Below are 24,150 nucleotides of genomic sequence, written 5' to 3' on the forward strand. Positions count from 1 at the left end.
ACACACTCCTCCTCTCCTCCTGCCTCCCTTCTCCCTCTCTCTCCCTCTAATGTCCTCCCTTCCTCACTCTCTCCCTCTTTTTCTCCTGCCAGTGTAGGGTTTTGGCTGGTTTAACTACGCCCACAGCTCCCCGAGGAAGGGCCATGACGGATGGGCCTGCGTGAGATTCTGATTCGATTCGGCCCCATTTGATCAATTTATCGCTGTCATTTTGAAAATGAAATTAGAGGAACGTCTCCCAGAGAGTGTTTCTCCAGCACAGGTGCCATAAATATACTTAATTTGGCTGTGAGAAAGGAGGGAGAGAGAAAGAGAGATGGAGTGGGGAGAGAGAGAGGGATACAGAGTTAGAGACCGATAGAAAGGGAGAGATAGTGAGTTTTTCTGTTGAGATGCTGAGTGTGTCGAGGTGAGCAGAGTTTGGAGGTTGGACTATAATGAAGGGACCTGTCTAACATGGTCCTAGGGAAGGAAGTGTAGAGGTCAATCAGCTACTGAAATAGCACACATTGCTAGGGCCAGTAGACTTCTGCAAAAAAAGATAGATGGCTAAACTAAGCCATCCAAAATACATGTGTGCTTTGATAACCTACCAGATAAACACTGCCTTTGGAAACAGATAGCCGGAGCATTTGCCATCTGAGGGTGCGAGGTTAATGAGTGGTTGACGGTGCCAACACACACATACACACACACACGAGCGAGAGACAAGGAGAGACGAGAGAGAGAGATATGAGACAGAGAGAGAGAGAGATAGAGAGATAGATATAAGAGAGAGACTGTTGTATAGGCACACTGTATTACTTATAAGACTAATATAAGGACCGGAAATGAGACAGGAGTAGAAATTAACATAGGCGTTGGAGTAGAAATTAACATAGGCGTTGTTTAAGTCAATTCACAGGACAAGACATTCCAAGCATTCCAATGTACATTAAGCAAGGGGGGCGTTATGGGTGCCCTGAAGGGACAAACTAGAATATCAATACACAACATATTTATCCCCGTTTACTTTTGATGCCTCATAAGGAAAATGTAAATATTCACTGTTTTGCATATTATTTTCTTTACAATGTCGGAGTTCAGTCTCTGAACTAAATGTTCAACCTTTCAGGGGGTCGTCTTCCTCTTGCAGGGTAATGACGACGTACAGAGTCTACAGTCACATTGTCTCTGAGTCCGAGTGATGATGGTGTATGGCCAGATTGGGGTGCAACAGTACCCTGAGTAGGCATTTTCTATAGGTGAGTCTGGAGCATTTTCCATATTTGTAGGTTGCTGCAGTGGATGTTCAGGTGATGGCTCGTAATCGTGTCTCCAGTAGCTGATCTGGGGTTGTCACTTGAAATGAGTCATCTCTGAGGTTGGTTCCTGGCAACAGTTGATCCACGTGTCTCCTCCAGATGAAATTCTCCAGTGTGTAGACTATGTAGGACAGAGGGTCTGTTTGTGCAACCACTGTAGCTGGTATCCACTTTGGAACTTTGCAATAGTTCCGAGCAAGAACTCTCTCTCCAGCTCTGAAGTTTCTGACTTTAGCTTTGCTCCGTCTCTCCACCTCTCTGTTATGTCTGTACGACCTGTTTAGTCTTTGGAGGTCTCAGGAGGTCGAGTCGCGTGAGCAGCTGTCTTTTCATCATGGCTGACGCGGGTACCACTTTGGTTGTAGCATGGGGGAATGGTTCTATAGGTCAACAGGAAAGTGTTTAGGCGCCTGTTGAGGGACCTGTTTCCTTGTGATGATTTTAGAGTTTGCTTCATTGTCTGGACAAATCTTTTGTCGAGGACGTTCGTTGCGGGGAGATACGGCGCTGACTTGATGTGCTGGAGTCCGTTTGATTCCATGAATGACCGGAACTCTTCAGACACCAGTTGGGGGCCATTATCGCTATTGAGTTGCGTTGGCAATCTGAAGCGACTGAAGATTGACTGTAGCTCTTCGATGGTTCTCTCCGCTGAAGTGCTCTTCATCAATGCGACCTCAGGCCATTTGCTGTCTGCGTCGACCACGACTAAGAACATCCAATCCTCCAGAGGGCCTGCATAGTCTATGTGGACTCGCTGACAAGGCTCCTCTGGGAAGTCCCATGGGTGTAGCTGTGCTAGCTGAGGCATGTTCCGCATCTTTTGACATGCAGAACATTACTTGGCCTTTTCTTCGATAGCTGTGTCCATGTCTGGCCACCAAGGTAGCTGTGTGCAATCTCCTTCGCACCATGCCACAGTGAACTGACTTGACTTCAAGCACCTGCTTTCTCAGTGGCCGTGGTATGATGACTCGAAAGCCCCGTAGCAAGCATCCAGACTGTCTGACAGCTCTCCTCCCCAGCACAAGCTGACAATGTCTAAGACCTCAGACATCACTGGATCAGTGTGGGTAACCTTCTTCACTAGGGCTGGCGTAACTGGGGTGTTCATCACTTCCTTGAAGTAGAATATTTCATCCTGGGAGTGCTCAGTGTGTGCGACAGGTAAGGGAAGCCTTGAAAGTCTGTCTGCATTGCAGTTCTGCTCAGACCTTCTGTACTAGATGTCGTATTGGTGACCAGATAACTGTAAGACCCATTGCCGCATCCAGCTGGCTGCGAGCAACAGAATGCCGGTGTGGGGACCAAAGATGGAGGTGAGGGGTCTATGGTCCATCAGCAGTGTGAATCGTCGTCCAAACAGAAACTGATGGATTTCCTTAACTCCAAACACGATGGCACATTGAACACATCAGTGTGTTTCCTCTACCCCTTGTAGGTTTGTGTCCTCTTTTGCAACCATGTGAATTTCCTGCCAGTTTAGTTTGATATTTTCCAGCCATGTGTGTCCTAGCAAACCTGGATGGTTGCCTTTCACGATGTAGAGTGGTAGATTTACCTTCTGTTTGTTGAGCTCCACTGTAACATTCACACTTCCTCTCACTGGAACAGTCTCACCAGCGTACGTTTTCAGCGTCATCTTCGACGGCTGTGGTGTGAGGTGATGTAGTTTCTGCTTGTATATAGCCACAGACAGCATAGATACGGCTGCTCCAGTGTCCACTTGCATCCATAACACTTTTCCATCCTGCAGCAATGTTACCCATTATCCGTGTCCATTGTCTGGAATGGACAAAACATGCAAAGATTCTTCCCCTTCAGACAGGGTATCACTTTGTTCACCTTCTGTGTGCTCCATTTAATGCACTTTCTTTTTGTACTTCCTGAAGTCACTTTTGTTTTGTTCAGCACTTTTGTTTGATTGTGTCTTTTTGTTTTTACACTGAACAAAAATAAAAAAACGCAACATGTTTCACGAGCTGAAATATTGACAGAGAATTTGAGTGTAAATGGTTGAGGGAGAAAGGGAGTGTGTTAAAAGAAGGTGTGTGTCTGCCTGTGTGCATGGGTTAGCATCGCTGTAAAATGCATAGATTAGTGTGTCACACACACAAATACACACACACACACACACACACACAGAGACACACAGACAGGGTTCGGTGTCTGGCCTTCTTTATGTGTCTCTCCTTCAGCAGGCAGCATATGGGATTGTATCTGTAGAGAGATGATGTACATCACGCCAGCCTCTGTTCCCGCTCCACATCCATCAGACTACACAGCACAGCCGCACCACATCACTTAGCTTTATATACCCGTCTGACAACACATACAAGCACACACATACTAAGAAAACCGATGTGTATCTGTGTCTGTTACTGTGTGTGTACCTAACGTGAAGTGTTTGAGGGTATCAAGCACACTGCATTGTTGGTATGGCTATGTATTGTAGATGCAGTGTATTTGTGAGTGTACTTAAAGTCAGTGTGTGTCACATTTTGTAACTGAGCTCCCCCCCCAAAAAATGTCTCTCTTGAGGACATTGTCACAGTATACACACAATAATACCTTCATTAAAAAACAAAGTGTGCGAAACAAGGTTTGAACAACGTCAAGTGTATCAACTGTAAAGTAACACAGCTGATTGTCTATTGTCCTCTGATCCAGTGCAATCACACAGGGTACGAGCTTCGGCACACCCTCCTCCATCATCTTCATTACACAGAGTAAAGGGATGAAACGTCCTGATGCATATACCTGCACCGTGCTGCCACTCAGAATAAGCCCCCCGGAGCTGTCCACAATGTCTGCTTCCACTCTGATCATTATCCCCCCAATCAAACAAGACAGCGCCAGCCATCCCACCCACCAACCCTACCCCACCTCCCAGTTATACTGAGGAACACAATCACTCTACCACCCACACCCCTACATTAACATACACAAGGCTTTAACTATGCTATGACTGTTGAGATACACAGAGAGAAAACCTTACAAAATAATGTTATGATTCTGAGTGTACCGATGAGTCATCAATGATGCACATAGTGTGGATTATATATTATTCATGTAATGTATAGAGCGATGCTATTGGCTATACAGTGCCTTTGGAAAGTATTCAGACCCCTTGACTTTTTCCACATTTTGTTACTTTACAGCCTTATTCTGAAATGGATTAAATACAAAAAAAAATCTTCAGCAATCTACAGACAATACCCCATAATGACAAAGTGAAAACAGCTTTTTTTTCTTTTTTTTTAGCAAATATATTACAACTTTTAAACAGAAATACCTTATTTACATAAGTATTCAGACCCTTTGCTATGAGACTCGAAATTGAGCTCAGGTGCATCCTGTTTCCATTGATCATCCTTGAGATGTTTCTACAACCTGATTGGAGTCTACCTGTGCTAAATTCAATGAATTTGACATTATTTGGATAGGCACAGCTCTGTATATACAGTGCGGGAAAAAAGTATTTGATCCCCTGCTGATTTTGTACGTATGATCAGTCTATAATTTTTATGGTAGGTTTATTTGAACAGTGAGAGACAGAATAACAACAAAATAATCCAGAAAAACTGTTATAAATTGATTTGCATTTTAATGAGGGAAATAAGTATTTGACCCCTCTGCAAAACATGATTTAGTACTTGTTGGCAAAACCCTTGTTGGCAATCACAGAGGTCAGATGTTTCTTGTAGTTGGCCACCAGGTTTGCACACATCTCAGGAGGGATTTTGTTCCACTCCTCTTTGCAGATCTTCTCCAAGTCATTAAGGTTTCGAGGCTGATGTTTGGCAACTCGAACCTTCAGCTCCCTCCACATATTTTCTATGGGATTAAGATCTGGAGACTGGCTAGGCCACTCCAGGACCTTAATGTGCTTCTTCTTGAGCCACTCCTTTGTTGCCTTGGCCATGTGTTTTGGGTCATTGTCATGCTGGAATACCCATCCACGACCCATTTTCAATGTCCTGGCTGAGGGAAGGAGGTTCTCACCCAAGATTTGATGGTACATGGCCCCGTCCATCGTCCCGTTGATGCGGTGAAGTTGTCCTGTCCCCTTAGCAGAAAAACACCCCCAAAGCATAATGTTTCCACCTCCATGTTTGACGGTGAGGATGGTGTTCTTGGGGTCATTGGCAGCATTCCTCCTCTCCAAACACGGCGAGTTGAGTTGATGCCAAAGAGCTCGATTTTGGTCTCATCTGACCACAACACTTTCACCCAGTTCTCCTCTGAATCATTCAAATGTTCATTGGCAAACTTCAGACGGCCCTGTATATGTGCTTTCTTGAGCAGGGGGACCATGCGGGCGCTGCAGGATTTCAGTCCTTCACGGCGTAGTGTGTTACTAATTGTTTTCTTGGTGACTATGGTCCCATCTGCCTTGAGATCATTGACAAGATCCTTCCGTGTAGTTCTGGGCTGATTCCTCACCATTCTCATGATCATTGCAACTCCACGAGGTGAGATCTTGCATGGATCCCCAGGCCGAGGGATATTGACAGTTCTTTTGTGTTTCTTACATTTGCGAATAGTCGCACCAACTGTTGTCACCTTCTCACCAAGCTGCTTGGCGATGGTCTTGTAGCCCATTCCAGCCTTGTGTAGGTCTACAATCTTGTCCCTGACATCCTTGGAGAGCTCTTTGGTCTTGGCCATGGTGGAGAGTTTGGAATCTGATTGATTGATTGCTTCTGTGGACAGGTGTCTTTTATACAGGTAACAAGCTGAGATTTGCTCCTAATCTCAGCTCGTTACCTGTATAAAAGACACCTGGGAGCCATAAATCTTTCTGATTGAGAGGGGGTCAAATACTTATTTCTCTCATTAAAATGCTAATCAATGTTTAACATTTTTCACGTGTTTTTCTGGATTTTGTTGTTGTTATTCTGTCTCTCACTGTTCAAATAAACCTACCATTACAATTATAGACTGATCATTTCTTTGTCAGTGAGCAAACGTACAAAATCAGCAGGGGATCAAATACTTTTTTCCCTCACTGTATAAGGTCTCACAGTTGACAGTGCATGTCAGAGCAAAAACCAAGTCAAGAGGTTGAAGGAATTGTCTGTAGAGCTCCGAGGCACAGGTCTAGGGAAGGGTACCAAAACATTTCTGCAGCATTGAAGGTCCCCAAGAACACAGTGGCCTCCATCATTCTTAAATGGAAGAAGTTTGGAACCACCAAGGCTCTTCCTAGAGTTGGCCGCCCGACCAAACTGAGCAATCGGGGGTGAAGGGCCTTGGTCAGGGAGGTGACCAATAACCCGATGGTCACTCTGACAGAGCTCTAGAGTTCCTCTGTGGAGATGGGAGAAACTTCCAGAAGGACAACCATCTCTGCAGCAATCCACCAATCAGGCAGATTCTCTGGTCTGAAGAAACCAAGATTGAACTCTTTGGCCTGAATGCCAAGTGTACCGTCTGGAGGAAACCTGGCACCATCCCTACGGTGAAGCATGGTGGTGGCAGCATCATGCTGTGGGGATGTTTTTCAGTGGCAGGGACTGGGAGACTAGTCAGGATCGAGGCAATGATGAACGGAGCAAAGTACAGAGAGATCCTTGATGAAAACCTGCTCCAGAGCGCTCAGGACCTCAGACTGGGGCGAAGGTTTACCTTCCAACAGGACAACGACCCTAAGCACACAGCCAAGACAACACAGGAGTGGCTTTGGGACAAGTCTCTTAATGTCCTTGAGTGGCCCAGCCAGAGCCCGATCGAACATCTCTGGAGAGACCATAAAATAGCTGTGTAGCAATGCTCCCCATCCAACCTGACAGAGCTTGAGAGGATCTGCAGAGAAGAATGGGAGAAACTCCCCAAATACAGGTGTGCCAAGCTTGTAGCGTCATACCCAAGAAGACTCAATGATGTAATAATCGCTGCCAAATGTGTTTCAACAAAGTATTGAGTAAAGGGTCTGAATACTTATGTAAATGTGATATTTCCATTTTTTATTTGTAATACATTTGCAAACATTTCTAAAAACCTCGTTTTGCTTTGTCTTTATGGGGTATTGTGTGTAGATTGATGAGGAAAATAAATAAATAAGTACATTTTAAAAATTGTATTTAAACCTGTATTTAACTAGGCAAGTCAGTTAAGAACAAATTCTTATTTACAATGACGGCCTACACCGGCCAAACCCGGACGACGCCCTATGGGACTACCAATCACGGCCGGTTGTGATACAGAATAAGGATGTAACGTAACAAAATGTGGAAAAAGTCAAGGGGTCTGAATACTTTCCGAAGGCGCTGTATGTGTGGGTGTTTGGGGACCATGATATCAAGAGACAACGCTATTTTGCAGAACAGTACACTTCACTTCGCATCGCTAACACATCCGGCATAAGTGTTGATAAACAGAACTTGAGAACAAACACACAGCTGCTGCTACACACACACACACCCACACACGCCACATCCAAAACAGCGGAGGGACTCAGGTGACTGATTGTGTGTTGCCTTACCTTTCCATGATGACACGATGGTATCTGCAGATGAAAGGGAGAGAAAAAGAGAGTAGTGTGTTAGGAGTTGACAGGCTGTTGTCTCTGAGACACATCAAATGGCGGAGGTGACAGCGGCAGTCAGTGATTGGTTGGGAGGGGAACAATGTCGTGGCCCAGAAGGGGAAACCAAAAGGGGGTCTCTCATCTCAGCCCTCCAACAGCACAACCACTCCACTTCAACTCAAACACTCAACCACTACTGTTGCCTTTGAACCATCTTGAGAGGGAGGGAGGGAGAGAGAGAGAGAGAGAGAGAGAGAGAGAGAGAGAGAGAGAGAGAGAGAGAGAGAGAGAGAGAGAGAGAGAGAGAGAGAGAGAGAGAGAGAGAGAGAGAGAGAGAGAGAGAGAGAGAGAGAGAGAGAGAGAGAGAGAGAGAGAGAGAGAGAGAGAGAGAGAGAGAGCGAGAGAGAGCGAGAGAGAGAGAAAGAGACTGAGCTATTGCACCAAGAAAAATTAATTGAGGCCTTGAGAGTGAAGAGCAGAGAATGCCTGAAATTCCCAGTCAACTGCGATCCATTATACAAGTTACTGTGAGTGGAGATTTCTTATAAGTAAAGCAATAACATCACGGCTCCTTGAGAGACAGCACAATCCGAAAACATTTTAGGAGGCATTTCAGGATTCTTCCCTGGACCTAGGGAGGCACTTCGAACCAATAACGTGTGGATGAATAAAATGATATATATATTTTTTTGGGGGGGGGTGGGTTGTAGGTCTGAAAATAGTGCATTTTGCTTATTGTTTTCATAAAATATTTACCACAAGTCTGTTTGTAAGCTCCCAATGTTTCATTTTTATTTGATATACTTCTCAAGTCGGGAGGAATGTGAAAATAAATAAAGTGTAAAGAAAAACACTGAAAAAAAACATGTTTCTGTTGCAATCTCAGCAGTCCAAATCCTTGAACACATTTGTGTACTGGGCGGACGCCCAAGAAGCCCAAACGGCCGCAGACAGGGGAAGCCTGTAATAACTGAATCCGGGTGGATTTGCGTCAGGTTGGGCTAAAGGGGAGATAATCCGCTGCTTTGCCTAATTGCCAGAATAAAGATGGCCTCCATTGTGGTGTTGGCATAGATCAAGGCAGCGCGGCGTGCGATTGGGCATAGGTTTAAGGCTTTAGCTGCTTCTTGTTTGGCGAGGTGTTCTGGAGGATTTGGCCCAATATTCCCCCGCTGGTTATTACATGGGTCTGACTGTCTGGTACGGTAGCTTCCCTAGCTGGACAGCCACCCTCTTCTAACTGGTACAGTTGGTGTTGGCATGTTCTGGTGTCATGCAACATCCCATCATGCCAATTCGTCTCCATTGGAGAAACCGTGCAGCCATGAGTGCTGTTGATAAAATGGTCTACACATACAGTGGGGGAAAAAAGTATTTAGTCAGCCACCAATTGTGCAAGTTCTCCCACTTAAAAAGATGAGAGAGGCCTGTAATTTTCATCATAGGTACATGTCAACTATGACAGACAAAATGAGAAAAAGAAATCCAGAAAATCACATTGTAGGATTTTTAATGAATTTATTTGCAAATTATGGTGGAAAATAAGTATTTGGTCACCTACAAACAAGCAAGATTTCTGGCTCTCACAGACCTGTAACTTCTTCTTTAAGAGGCTCCTCTGTCCTCCACTCGTTACCTGTATTAATGGCACCTGTTTGAACTTGTTATCAGTATAAAAGACACCTGTCCACAACCTCAAACAGTCACACTCCAAACTCCACTATGGCCAAGATCAAAGAGCCTTGTTATCGAAAGAAAAGCCATTTATGTATCCATTAAAATAACATCAAATTGATCAGAAATACAGTGTAGACATTGTTAATGTTGTAAATGGCTATTGTAGCTGGAAACGGCAGATTTTTAATGGAATATCTACATAGGTGTACAGAGGTCCAATATCAGCAACCATCAGTCCTGTGTTCCAATGGCACGTTGTGTTTGCTAATCCAAGTTTATCATTTTAAAAGGCAAATTGATCATTAGAAAACCCTTTTGCAATGATGTTATCACAACTGAAAACTGTTGTGCTGATTAAAGAAGCAATACAACTGGCCTTCTTGAGACTAGCTGAGTATCTACAGCATCAGCAATTGTGGGTTCGATAACAGGCTCAAAATGTCCAGAAACAAATAACTTTCTTCTGAAACTCGTCAGTCTATTCTTGTTCTGAGAAATGAAGGCTATTCTATGTGAGAAATTGCCAAGAAACTGAAGATCTCGTACAACGCTGTGTACTACTCCCTTCACAGAACAGCGCAAACTGTAGGTATCTCAACCTGACCGTCCATCCATTCACTATCTATAATGCATTACCACTATTTGACACTCCACTTCTGGAAAGTACCCATGCTATCATGTGGAAGAAGTGAAATACAGTTTAAAGCCCTGAAACAGTGAGACGGCAGAACAGTCGGCCTTCTATTCTCCTCTATACACATGTGCGCCATATGGAGAGTGAATTCATGGGCCCATATGTGAAAACAGGTGTGTTTTTATCATTGTGAATGTTTCCTTTAAAATTGCTTCATCCACTCTCACACACTGTCACTCCAACACACACACAAACAGTCACTCCATCATCTACTCACTCACACATAATATGCACATACATTTATACTGACTCTACACACCCGCACACCCACTCACATACAAGCTGCTGCTACTCTATTTATCTTATAGCCTGTTACCTAGTCCCCTTACCCCTATACATATCTACCTCCATCACTCCAGTATCCCTGCACATTGTAAATATGATATTGGAACTGACTTTTTAAATATTTTTTATGCTTACTTACTTTATTGTGTATTTCATATTTCCTATTATTTTCTGGTAATAAAATGTTATTGATTATTGCATTGTTTTGTGCATGTGACATTAAAACTTGAAACTTGAAATGGGTGTTTTTATAATTGTGAATTAATGGCTACTTTGACAGCTAGGATAACCATGATGGGGAAGAAGGAAGCAATAGTGCTGTAATGATAGTTATCTTCCCCAACAGCAGCTGAAAATGATCTGATGACAAAGCGGAAACACTTTTCCTTCTTTTTTTTTTTCTTTTTTTTTTTTTCCGGGGAATGGATCAGCTTAATATTGCAGATAGATTGTATCTTCTATCAATGTAATTGTCTGCATCACTTCCAATCCCCCATGTTTATTTTTATTTTTTATATATATATTCCCCTTCATTACTTTTCAACCCCACCATCCTTTCCCTACTTGGAGTAAATTAGTGAACAACAATGCCCAGGCCTCTACTTCCGGTCTATACTTACTATCTACACCTTATGGACAGAGTTAATTTTACAATAATTATATATATATTTTATTTTTTATTTTATTTTTTGCTCCTGAACTTCTTCTACTCTCAACCTCTCCGATCATTTTCATGATGTCCATCCGGTTTGCTTCTAAATGCCATATCTTTCTAACTGTGCTCTTTCCCAAAAGCTCCCAACATACAACCTATATACTTATTATGGACACAGTATGCTTACATTATTAGCTATCTTTGTTATTATTTGTTGTTATTTGTTATTAGTCCCATCCTTCAACTCTATTCAATACCTCCCATCTATCTCTTAACACCATCCATATAGGATTTCTATTTGCCATATATATTTCAACCGTACTGTGATGTTTTACAAAAGTTCTGAACCTTTCTATTCTCATTGCTTCTACAGATTGTGAATTAAAAATAAACATTTTTGCTAAAAGTATTATTATATTATTGATTGATTGACTATGACTTTTCAGATCACCCAGTAATGCTATCTGCAAGGTTAGTTCCAGGTAAATATTTCAATCCTTTAGCCATTCCTGGACCTGTGTCCAAAAACAAGCTACAAATGGACAGAACCAAAACAAATGATCTAATGATTCTGTCTCTTCACAGCAAAATCTGCAGAGCTGGGAAGATTGTATCCCCCCATATAAATAACATTCTATTGGTAGCAAGAATTTTATATAATAATTTAAATTGAAAGATTCTAATTTTTGAATCCGGTGTCGTTTTGCGTGTCAGTTCATAAACACTATGCCATGGGATCGGTACGTCAAAGATCTCTTCCCAACTATTTTGCAATCTATATGGGACGGCTGTCAATCCTTTGGTCCTTAAGTGAAACTGATATACTTTTTTATTTATCACAGTTTTCCTTAAACAATTATGTTCTTTAATGCAAGGCCGACAGACAAGTTCCTTACTTTCTCCCCCTTCAACTTTCCTCTTCCACGCTTTTCCTTCTTAACACACGTCAATGCGTGGCATGTGATGGCCTCCTGTTTCAGATAAATATTGGGCTGTTTGGAAGGTAAAGCTCTTTTCCCCCTCAGACCATCGATTGGCTGGTTTTCTGCCTGGTCACCGGTGGCTTAGATGGATTTGGAGGCTAATTTCCAGTGAATATGTGTGTGGTGTTTTGATGCGGCTGCACGCCCAGTACTACACTCCTGTGGGTTGGGCATTATGTATTTGTCAATACAGTGATCCCAGTCATCCCACTCAGCAGCAGGCTTATGCAAGAACAGCTAATGCCAGCCCTGAAACGCCCAATAGCCTGCCTGTAAAGGGGACACAGAGACAGGCTGCATGCATGGGGACACCAAAAGTTAGTGGTGGAAACAAACTTGCAAAATGACAAACATATGCAGCTAACTAAGTTGTAATTCCTAACCTCTTTTTTTCCTCTTTCTCTGTTTGTCTTTGTGCTCCTTTTCCTCAGCGGGAGGGGGAGAGGGACAGAGAAATATTATGAAGGTTCAATGCTTCTGTTTCTTGTTTTTTGCTACAATGGCCAGATAAGACACAGGACAGTGGTCTAACATTGTGACTGACCTAAAAAGCTAATCCGGCATTGGCTGGAACACTCGTGTTGACATTTACAACACTGATCAGCCATTCAGATCAAGGGATTTCTATGCATTTATTTTTTCAAAAAATATATGCATTTTAATGGGCATAGTACTATGAACAACAACAGAGAGGGAAGAAAAGAGTAATATTCATTGTCAACTAGGATTACTATTCAGTCATGACCTATATATTCGCTTGCCTTTCTGCCCTGTAGAAGGCTACTCAAGGCTATTGTTGAACTGGCTATTGTTCATGAATGTAAGATTAGATTCAATTGTAGTAAAAGTAGCCTCATAAAAGAGGGACACGTCCAAAAATATCTCTTCTCTGAGTCGTTCCAAAACCCATAGACCAAAACCATGAGGTCCAAATAACAATTTTTAAACCCCCTTTCAAGAGAAGCAAACTCTCTTTCTGTCTGGAATGCAATAAGGAGCTGTAGCTGGAAATTTATCGATTTTCAGCAGAGAAAAAAAAAATAACAAGACTCCATCCACACCCTTGAGAACTAATCTCTTCCAGGCCTTATAATAGTCAGCAATTTTGGAGAGCTGGGTTGTTGTGATTTCAGGGATTGCTGTACAGACTGACCAGAAGTAAGGTCTTTCTCGCTTTGATAATGATAGTGAGAGCAGACAACCATTTTAAGGGACATAAGCCTCAAAATAGCCTTTCACAGCTCTGGGTATGAATCTCCTTCACTCTCTTCTGCCCTCTCTGTTCTTCCCTCAATTCCTTTTCCTTGCTTTCCTTTTCTATCCTCTCTCTAAATGATCTTTCTTCTCTTCTCTGCCGTCTGCTCTCCCCTCTTTCCCTTCTGTTGTTCCCTTGCTCCCTTCTCTCCATCTCCCCTCTCCTTTTCCTGTGCCCTCTCCCCTCCTCCTTGCTCCCTTGATTACCCTCTCCTCTTTCTCCTAGAAGCACTTTATAAGAGGGCTGCTGAGGCTTCCTGGCGCTTCACAAGAAACACATAGCAGTAGACCTGAAGGTGCACAGTGTGTGTGTGTGTGTGTGTGTGTGTGTGTGTGTGTGTGTGTGTGTGTGTGTGTGTGTGTGTGTGTGTGTGTGTGTGTGTGTGTCCAGAGGATAGTGTGTGGTCAATGTACAGTAGCTGCATCCATCTGAAGCAGGTAAACTTAAGATGCATCCAAACCTTTGTCTTCTGAGAGCATCCCACCAGTTAATGCTGTTGATTATGATGTGTTGCAACCAGCTGCTACCATACTGAACCATGGGCGCGTGACTATTGAAAAGGGCTGGTAGCGTGTTGCTTTTTAAAGATGGTATGTTTAGAGCATGTTGCTACTGAAGGGGTCCACCTGGACTGCCTATACATCACAGACAGTGTGAGTGAATTAGAGTGCATTGGAAAGCTGTCTCCCATTGACCTCTTTAAGTTGTGGCCTTATAAGAGGCTGTCCTGGGAATAGCTTTAATTAAAAGCAGAAATTGGGTTCGATTTTATACCCCTCATGAACTGAAGAATCCTCACAGCTAATCACCACTTCATCGAGACAAATGAAAACCATATCGGCCAAGATGAACATGTTTGTGTGTGTGTGTGTGTGTGTTTGTGTGTGTTTGTGAGTCAGAGGCATGTACAGGACTGCAGACATAAACAAATGCAGCTGTCCTCAGATGATTAAGAACGATTGATAAATTGAAGCTTTAATGTAATTAGGATAAATTCCTACGCTGTGGCTTGCCCTTACTAAATCACCCTCATTCCACCTGAGTGAACCTGGCCATGCTGACACCACATCACTCACAGTTATGAACACATTGACGGATGGTGGCCCCAGTCACACTTGACCTCTGACCTGGAGGTTAATGAGTCCAATAGAGCTGAGAGATGGTGTCGTGGCTGCTCATGTCCATGATGAAGTCCCATAGGCTGGTCCTATAAGACCCTACAGGGCCGTAGTAGGCCTATTTAGCCAGGTTTCCTCTTGGGAAGATATGCTGCATTACTCAGAGTCTAGCTCATTATTGCTTAATTAGCAAGTCTTCCGGATTGAGATCTTGGGATGTCAAATCCATGCTAATTGTACCTTATCAAAGGTGAAAAAGTGTCTTGTGTGTTGTAGCAAGTCCCTTTATTTCTAAGAGTGTAGGAGGGCCATATTGGGTAGTCCTGTTGGTATCAAGACGTCCTCTATACCTTTTGCTTCTCTTTTTACATGTTTTTTCACCAGCTTAGCTACAGTGGGGAGAACAAGTATTTGATACACTGCCGATTTTGCAGGTTTTCCTACTTACAAAGCATGTAGAGGTCTGTAATTTTTATCATAGGTACACTTCAACTGTGAGAGACGGAATCTAAAACAAAAATCCAGAAAATCACATTGTATGATTTTTAAGTAATTAATTTGCATTTTATTGCATGACATAAATATTTGATCACCTACCAACCAGTAAGAATTCCAGCTCTCACAGACCTGTTAGTTTTTCTTTAAGAAGCCCTCCTGTTCTCCACTCATTACTTGTATTAACCGCACCTGTTTGAACTCGTTACCTGTATAAAAGACACCGGTCCACACACTCAATCAAACAGACTCCAACCTCTCCACAATGGCCAAGACCAGAGAGCTGTGTAAGGACATCAGGGATACAATTGTAGACCTGCACAAGGCTGGGATGGGCTACAGGACAATAGGCAAGCAGCTTGGTGAGAAGGCAACAACTGTTGGCGCAATTATTAGAAAATGGAAGAAGTTCAAGATGACGGTCAATCACCCTCGGTCTGGGGCTCCATGCAAGATCTCACCTCGTGGGGCATCAATGATCATGAGGAAGGTGAGGGATCAGCCCAGAACCACATGGCAGGACCTGGTCAATGACCTGAAGAGAGCTGGGACCACATTCTCAAAGAAAACCATTAGTAACACACTACGCCGTCATGGAATAAAATCCTGCAGTGCACGCAAGGTTCCCCTGCTCAAGCCAGCGCATGTCCAGGCCCGTCTGAAGTTTGCCAATGACCATCTGGATGATCCAGAGGAGGAATGGGAGAAGGTCATGTGGTCTGATGAGACAAAAATAGAGCTTTTTGGTCTAAACTACACTCGCCGTGTTTGGAGGAAGAAGAAGGATGAGTACAACCCCAAGAACACCATCCCAACCGTGAAGCATGGAGGTGGAAACATCATTCTTTGGGGATGCTTTTCTGCAAAGGGGACAGGACAACTGCACCATATTGAGGGGAGGATGGATGGGGCCATGTATCGCGAGATCTTGGCCAACAACCTCCTTCCCTCAGTAAGAGCATTGAAGATGGGTCGTGGCTGGGTCTTCCAGCATTACAACGATCCGAAACACACAGCCAGGGCAACTAAGGAGTGGCTCCGTAAGAAGCATCTCAAGGTCCTGGAGTGGCCTAGCCAGTCCCCAGACCTGAACCCAATAGAAAATCTTTGGATGGAGCTGAAAGTCCGTATTGCCCAGCGACAGCCCCGAAACCTGAAGGATCTGGAGAAGGTCTGTATGGAGGAGTGGGCCAAAATCCCTGCTGCAGTGTGTACAAATCTGGTCAAGACCTACACGAATCGTATGATCTCTTTAATTGCAAACAAAGGTGTCTGTACCAACTATTAAGTTCTGCTTTTCTGATGTATCAAATACTTATGTCATGCAAAAAAATACAAATTAATTACTTAAAAATCATACAATGTGATTTTCTGGATTTTTGTTTTAGATTCCGTCTCTCACAGTTGAAGTGTACCTATGATAAGAATTACAGACCTCTACATGCTTTGTAAGTAGAAAAACCTGCAAAATCGGCAGTGTATCAAATACTTGTTCTCCCCACTGTATATGCTTGCTAAGACAGGTTTGTACTCCATGTCAATGAGTTACCTGAGGCAGTGTGCTTCTTCAGACAGTAAACACAGGTGATATGTGAACATTTGTATTCTCACTCTATCTCTCTCTGTTCTCCATTTCATCTAGTTATTTTAACGAAAGTCTTCTCTCTGTGTCTCTGGGTGAGTTAGCAGCGGTAGCTAGCGTGCTTGTTAAGACAAGAGGGAGAGGCTGCTGATGTTGGATCATGATCCCACATGATGCATGTTGCTCTTTCCCCCCTCGTCTGCTGAGAGAAAGGTCAGCGCTACTGTTATTCTCTACTGACGGAGAGCAGGCTGCAGGCGGGCCACGCAAACAGGAAGATGTCACCTTTTCACAGGAAGCTCTAAATTACAGCGCTGAAGAAAGTTCACCGCCACAGAGTGGACACTAGTTCAGCAGCTTCCACATTCATTATTTTCCCTCAGTCTTTGTTGAATGGGAGTGTGTCAAGAGAAGTGGATGCTATTTGCACTGTATTTGCAGTGCTCTTTGAAAGCACACACAGAGAATGGAGGTAGTCTGGTGCGTTTGAGAGTGAGGTGTTCATGGGTGTCAGGCTGTACTGGCGTTGAGGGGTGCTGTAATTATTATCCTTTAATTGTTGAATTTATTTTGAATTGTTTATAATGGTTTGCTATATAGCCACTCTATTGTCTAACAAAGCCTCAGTGATGATGTAGAAAATACAAGTATCACCAACTCGCTGTTCCCCTTAAAGGAACAACCCAATTTGCCACTAAGCAACAAATCAAAAATTGAGCAAGCGGCCATAAGTAACAGATGTCTTTTTTGTATCACATGAGGGTTTTTTTCTCGCTCTTTCTCTCTCCCACTAAAACACTTGCATACAATGATCTATTATTCATAAAGCAAAATGCTATTAAAGCCTATGCCTCCCCTCTTTCTAAGAAAGGAAGAGAACAGGAAAGTAGAAAGCATAGTAGCGTAGTAATTAGCAGTGAGATAGAGGGCTGTGTATCCTGCGCCCCACTCTACATACGGCACAGCGCCGGGTAGAGGAGAGAGCAGCGCTCTCTCTCATTATGTACTAATGACTTGTCTATTAATGAAAATGGAAAACATTTATTTTGCTAGCACTATGGGTTCGACTGGATTAATTACTACTGCGATGGAGGAATGAAAACACAAAGTGCTGCAGCGCTAGCTAACGTCAGGAGTATTACTCGCTAGGAAACTGTTATTTTCTCACAGGTGGCAATGGGCCCTCTTGAGAGAGCAGAGACTACATTTGGCAAGGTAGGGAGCTAATAGTCACACAATACACTCTTCGAAAAACAGGTTTCTTCAGCTGTCCCCAGAGGAGAAGGGGAATGGGAAAGGGGATACCTAGTCAGTTCAACAACTGAATTCAATCAACCGAAACGTGTCTTCGCATTTAACCCAACCCATCTGAATCAAAGAGGTGTGGGGGGCTGCCTTAATCGATGTCCACATCATCGGTGCCCGGGGAGCAGATGTTGTTGGGGGTTAACTGCCTGGCTCAAGGGCAGAACGGCAGATTTTTCCACCTTGCCGTCTTGGGGATTCGAACCAGCGACCTTTCGGTTGATGGCCCAACGCTCCACATGGAACTCGCAAGGGTTCTACATGGAGCCAAAAAGGGTTATTCTATGGGGACAGCCCCGTAAAAAAATGTTTGGAGTACAAATTCATAAACACACCTACCAACACATGGAATAAATGTTGTGTTCTGTGTTCAGCCAGCAGTGTTACACAATATGGCAACTACAGTACCTCAAAATGCTCATTCAATAAAGTGAAACATAGTAGAATAGCTCACACACACGCAAGCACACACACGCACACAGTAACTCACTCCTTCTGTCAGCTGAACACACGCACACTTTACTGCAGCGATAATTTTGGCGTTTAGGCGTGGGGCCTGAGATTTAGGGGCCTGAATTCCAAACTAATTACATCGCAATGCGCCCAGACACTGAACATCTTTCTATTCTCACCCACAGCACAGGCTGTCAACATCAATAGCAATCTGTCACTGGTCACGATCGATAGCAATAAAAATAACAAAGGCGACCCGGACAAATTTCATATTTATATAAAAAATCCAATAGCTTCAACACAATTAAAGTCGTTTGGTTCTAGGAGGGGAAGATTTTGAGCTGAGGAGATGCCACATTACATGTTGTCCAGGGTAGGCTGACGGAGAGAGAGAGAGAGAGAGAGAGAGAGAGAGAGAGAGAGAGAGAGAGAGAGAGAGAGAGAGAGAGAGAGAGAGAGAGAGAGAGAGAACAGCATGATCAATGAGAGCGAGAAAGAGAGAATAAATTGGCTGCATGTTCACAGCAACTTCCCAAATAAACAGCCAATATAAATAAACAAATAGCAGCATTGTGGGAGTAATCTAATTTCCATCTGCAGCATTTCCCTTCAAATGGTGACCAGAGCTATTCTAACAGTGTCCTGATTTCCCAGCGGGCTCTCCTTGGAGAGGTCAGACAGAGATAGAGGCAGACAGAGAGCGTGTCTCGCACCCACAGCAGATGGTCCTTGATCAGATATTAGAGGCTGGGCAGCCAGGTCGTATGGCCGTGGGCACTCTGCCCTGCCTGGGGGGAGTATGACCCCTTCACACACACACGCGTGCACACACAAGCGGACACTGATGCAGACGCAGGCATACACACACACGCACACACAAAGGCACACTGATGCAGACACAGTCATACACACTCAAACGCATGCACACACTCACTCACACACACGGCTCCAGCGCCAGACGGGTGACTATGTGTTCCAGCCAGTCTGGTGGGACATTGGAGCAGAGACAATCTGATGCCCTTCAGCCTATTCTCTGTGTGGAGGATGGAGCTAGACACAGAGACACATACAAAAATATAAGGTCATATTACAGTACTATTCATGGGTTGCATGTTTCCTCACAATATGGTTTTGAACGTTCGTTTTGGACTGATGCCTGACTGAGCATTCTACTCAATGCATCGTTAATGAGTGCTGGTGAAGATTTCATCAAAAGGGCATTACAGTGGCTTGGAAATACAATGACATTCAAAAGGAGGTAAGAAGTTAGTAGGACAACCTTTTGTCATAATTTTGATGTTGCCAGATTGACTTTACAGATGCACTTGTACTGCACCTTTAAATACTGCCCTGAAGCAATACTTCCTAGATAGAAGCTGTACTCTGCCTTTTGGAGGAGGAAATAATTCAACAAAAAGTATGTTTTTTCTTCAAATCAAATATATTTCATTAAAAATTCAGATGAAACAGAGAGAATGTTAATGTATTTTTTTCCTTTCTTTTTCTACAAATAATAAATACCAGGAGACTAACCAAATCCTACTTAGCCGAGTCTGAATCATCTAATGGCAGAACTCCCTTCCGCCTGTCGTTATCTCTCTCTGCTTCTCTCCGCACGCAATGAGAGAAAGCCGAGAGAATATACAAGATGCACTTAATTTCATTTATTCTCTCCCCTGTGACAAACGCAGATGGAAATGCCAGGGCTTCCAATGTGACCTTCAGTCACAGCCGTCTTCCATCAGTCATCTCCAGCACCCACTGATCAAATGGTACAGCACATCCCCTCCTTCTTCTCCTCCCCCTCTGCCAACTCATCTCTCCTCAACCAAACCTGATGCCATCCTCCTATTTCTCTCCGGTTCATCCACCTCCTCCTACTCCTCCTCCCCCCTATTCACCCACTGCCATCCTTATGTTCCTCCTGCTCTTCCAACTGTGCCAACTACCACAGTAACTATCCTCTCTCCTCTATTTCTTCCTATAGCTCCTCCTCCATAGGAGTAGTATTGAAAGTCTGTCTGCCTGCCTGTCTGTCTGTTTGTCCGCTGGGTTTAGACTATGATTACATGCTGATTTTATATAAGGCTCAGAGGTGGTTTTTACATGATTTGTGGTTTTTTTTCCCTCTTTATCCCCCGAATCAGTGGTGATGAGTGACTAAGTTACGACTAAGCCTTCCCTGATTAGAGCATTCACAAAAAACAATAGTTAAGAGTGCCTACTTTCATTATTATCATGCCTCTGTACAAAATGCTCTTGAATCATCTCACCAGCCCAAACCCCCTTAACCTCGTCTGCATGCATGTCATAAATTTAAAACCCTCCGTTTCTCTCGATCAAAAGATATTGTCTGATGTGAAAACAATAGTTAAGTGTCCACTTTGCTTAATATTACGTTTTAACTCAATAAGTTCTTCAGACACCCCCAACCCATTTCCATGTTTCTAATACATAAAAAGGCCTCAGTTATCCTCAATCACAGATAGTGTCTGATAGATAAAGAGTGCTCAGTGCTACAGTACGTCATATGCTCTTCAATCATTTTTACATGGACATTTCTGGTAATAAAAAAAGCAACAACCCATTACTGATATATGATCTGAATAAGCCATAAATAGTTACCAATTATTTTAGTTATCTAATCCATATCAACAGATTTTATTGTTATCCTTGAGTTTTTTTATCCTCTTGTGTTTGTTGTGTAGTAAATATTTCAGGTTTTTATTTTTGTATTTTGTATATTTTTTTCTGTGAAGCACAATCGGTTGCGTTCCATGTCTGAAATGTGCTGTACAAATACAGCTTGATTTTATTTTATTTGTGAAAAGGGCCAACTGTAGCCTATTTCACTTGGAGCATCCAAGCTTGTCCACTCTCTGACCATGTGAGAAAAAAAAAAGTCAAATATATGTAGGGGAGAGTGGGGTAAGTTGAGCCGAATGGGTAAGTTGAGCCACTGTTGTTTCTTAGGAAACCATACATTTCATGGAATCTGTGAAGGAAGAAACCACATGGAAAAAGTGGTAAGCCAGTTAGGTCCCCAAAAATTATTTTCACAAAGTCAAATTCATGTATTGTGTTAGAGGTTTCATGATGCTTCTATCTAAACCAAAGTAGACCATTTTAAGATTGTTCTATACATCATTTGGGGTCTCTATAAGCTTCAATATGAGGTCCTAAACCTACCATGAAAGTGCATCCTTGTAGCTGTGTGGGCTAATAAAGATAGATATGGTTTTATAAAAGGTAGTGGTAATATTTCATTCAGTACAGAAATTTGTAGGCGGCTTAACTTACCCTGCCCGTAGCTCAACTTACCCCATACCCAGGCTAAGTAAGTTGAGCCAAGAGACCCCCCTTTTTTTTAAACTGCTATGATAACATGAATTCTGATTATTTCCAGGGATACACAACATCCTGAAATATATGTAGATATCTTTGATAGAAAGAATACTATAGCTGAATGTAAAAAATGACTCAACTTACCCCACTCTCCCCTATGTATTCATCTAACTAACTCCATTGAAGTGTAGTGATATATGTTGAGCTGATTTAAATGTATGTGGGAGTACGTAAGTACGCATCAATGAGCAATATAATGTGTGTGTGTGTGTGTGTGTGTACTATGTGTTTCATTGCTGTGAATGTGACACTTTTCACTAACCCCTATGGACTCCTAATAGGACACTCATGCAATGGAGACAGTGACACTGATGCAATGGAGAATGAGACACAGGGTAATTACCAGCTAGCAGAGTAGTATGACACTTTTCTCCTGTGACACGCAGACACAAGCTGCTGCTGTGTAAATTAGCACTGATGCCATTGTATCATTAGGTTTCAATACCGCTGCTTTCCTGAAGGCCAGGGGCACAGGTCGGCACTGAGGTGAGAAAAACAAGGATGGGTGGGAGCGAGCGAGAGAGAGAGAGAGAGAGACTGATGGTGTTATTTCACCAGGTTTAACATAGGGAAAACTAAAACCCCAAAAAACATAACTTGGGGAGAAATATAGACAGAGAGTGAGTGATCAGGGAGATATGCAGCGAGGAAAATAACTCTGACACTGTGAGAAACTGACAGTAAGACAGAGCTGCAGAGTGAGATGGAAGATGAATGGAGAGTTAAAGAGAGATGGCGGCAGCAGAGGAAAAAGAGGAGAGAGATGGAGGGATGTGTCTGCGAGACTAGGCAGACGTGTGCTGAAGCAGGGGCAGCCGGAGGATCAGGACACTGTCACGCCCCACGGGCACTGCTGTCAATCATACCAGTCTCAGCACCATGAGGGTTGACATGCTGCCAGCACACACCCACCAAGACCGTGTTGTGTGTGAGGGTGTGTGGTGTGTGTGTGTGTGTGTGTTAGAGAAAGAGCGTATGTGTGTGTGTGTGGCACTAAGTAACACCAAGGCCAGGAGAGCACATACTGTATACAGGAATGTGAACGCACAACGCTCTCTCTCTCTCTCTCTCTCTCTCTCTTTCTCTCTCTCTCTCTCTCTCTCTCTCTCTCACCAATTCCTGTGTGTGTGAAAGACATCTTACTGTAGCTGGGGATGGGATCATCAGAGCAGTGATAAGAGGAGAGGATGCTCATGGTAATACAGCTAAAGGAGAGATCTCACACAGTTGGCATTAATAGAGCAGGGGAAGAGGGAGGAGGAGGGGTAGGAGGAGGAGGAGGAGGAGGAGGAGGAGGAGGAGAAGTGAAATAAGTGATAGGGAGAAAAAAACTATTTGTGATGGAGGGTGGCCTGTTCACACACAGTGACAGTGTTGACATCAAGTGTCAACAGACGTCTCAAATGTCATGCACACACACATGCACACACACACACACACACACACACCACTATTCCGAATACCTAAATCAGGCTGTACTGCAGGGCTGACTGTTTCGGGGTTGAAGCGTGACACAGCTGTTGATGGTGTTATGTCCTTTTATGAACACTAATCCCAGCTATAGAGGAAATCATTAGAACAAATAAATGCTTCAAAGAGTTCAAGTCACAAACACATCTCAACATGAACTGTTCAGAGGGGACTGTGTGAATCAAGCCTTCATGGTCCAATTGCTGCAAAGAAACCACTACTAAAGGACACCAATAAGAAGAAGAGACCTGCTTGGGGCAAGAAACACGAGCAATGGACATTAGACCGGTGGAAATGTGTCATTTGGTCTGCCGTGTCTTTGTGAGACGCGGTATGGGTGAATGGATGATCTCTGCATGTGTAGTTCCCACCGTAAAGCATGTAGGAGGAGGTGTTATGGTGTGGGGGTGCTTTGCTGGTGACACTGTCTGTGATTTATTTAGAATTCAAGGCACACTTAACCAGCATGGCTACCACAGCGTTCTGCAGCAATACGCCATCCCATCTGGTTTGGGCTTAGTGGGACTATGATTTGTTTTTCAACAGGACAATGACCCAACACACCTCCAGGCTGTGTAAGGGCTATTTTACCAAGAAGGAGAGTGATGACCTGGGCTACACAGTTCCCCGACCTCAACCCAATTGAGATGGTTTAGTCGGACGGCAGAGTGAAGGGAAAGCAGCCAACAAGTGCTAAGCATATGTGGGAACTCCTTCAAGACTGTTGGAAAAGCATTCCAGGTGAAGCTGGTTGAGAGAATGCCAAGATTGTGCAAAGCTGTCATCAAGGCAAAGGGTGGCTATTTCAAGAATGAAATATATTTAAATTTGTTTAACACTTTTTTGATTACTACATGATTCCATATGTGTTATTTCATGATGTTGATGTCTTCACTATTATTCTACAATGTAGAAAATTGTAAAAATAAAGAAAAAC

General features: G+C 43.3%; 1 protein-coding gene across 1 annotated transcript in view; it reads right to left on the reverse strand.

Moving 5' to 3' along the window:
- Positions 1-24,150, reverse strand: part of LOC121538544 (cadherin-4-like) — a 434,400-nt gene that overhangs the window by 242,878 nt on the left and 167,372 nt on the right. Inside the window, exon 3 of the mRNA XM_041846665.2 lies at positions 7,792-7,815. Within this exon, the coding sequence (XP_041702599.1) occupies positions 7,792-7,815 (24 nt within the window). The remainder of the gene's footprint in view (positions 1-7,791; positions 7,816-24,150) is intronic.

This window comes from Coregonus clupeaformis, chromosome 24 (genome assembly GCF_020615455.1).
Source record: "Coregonus clupeaformis isolate EN_2021a chromosome 24, ASM2061545v1, whole genome shotgun sequence".
NCBI lineage: Eukaryota > Metazoa > Chordata > Actinopteri > Salmoniformes > Salmonidae > Coregonus > Coregonus clupeaformis.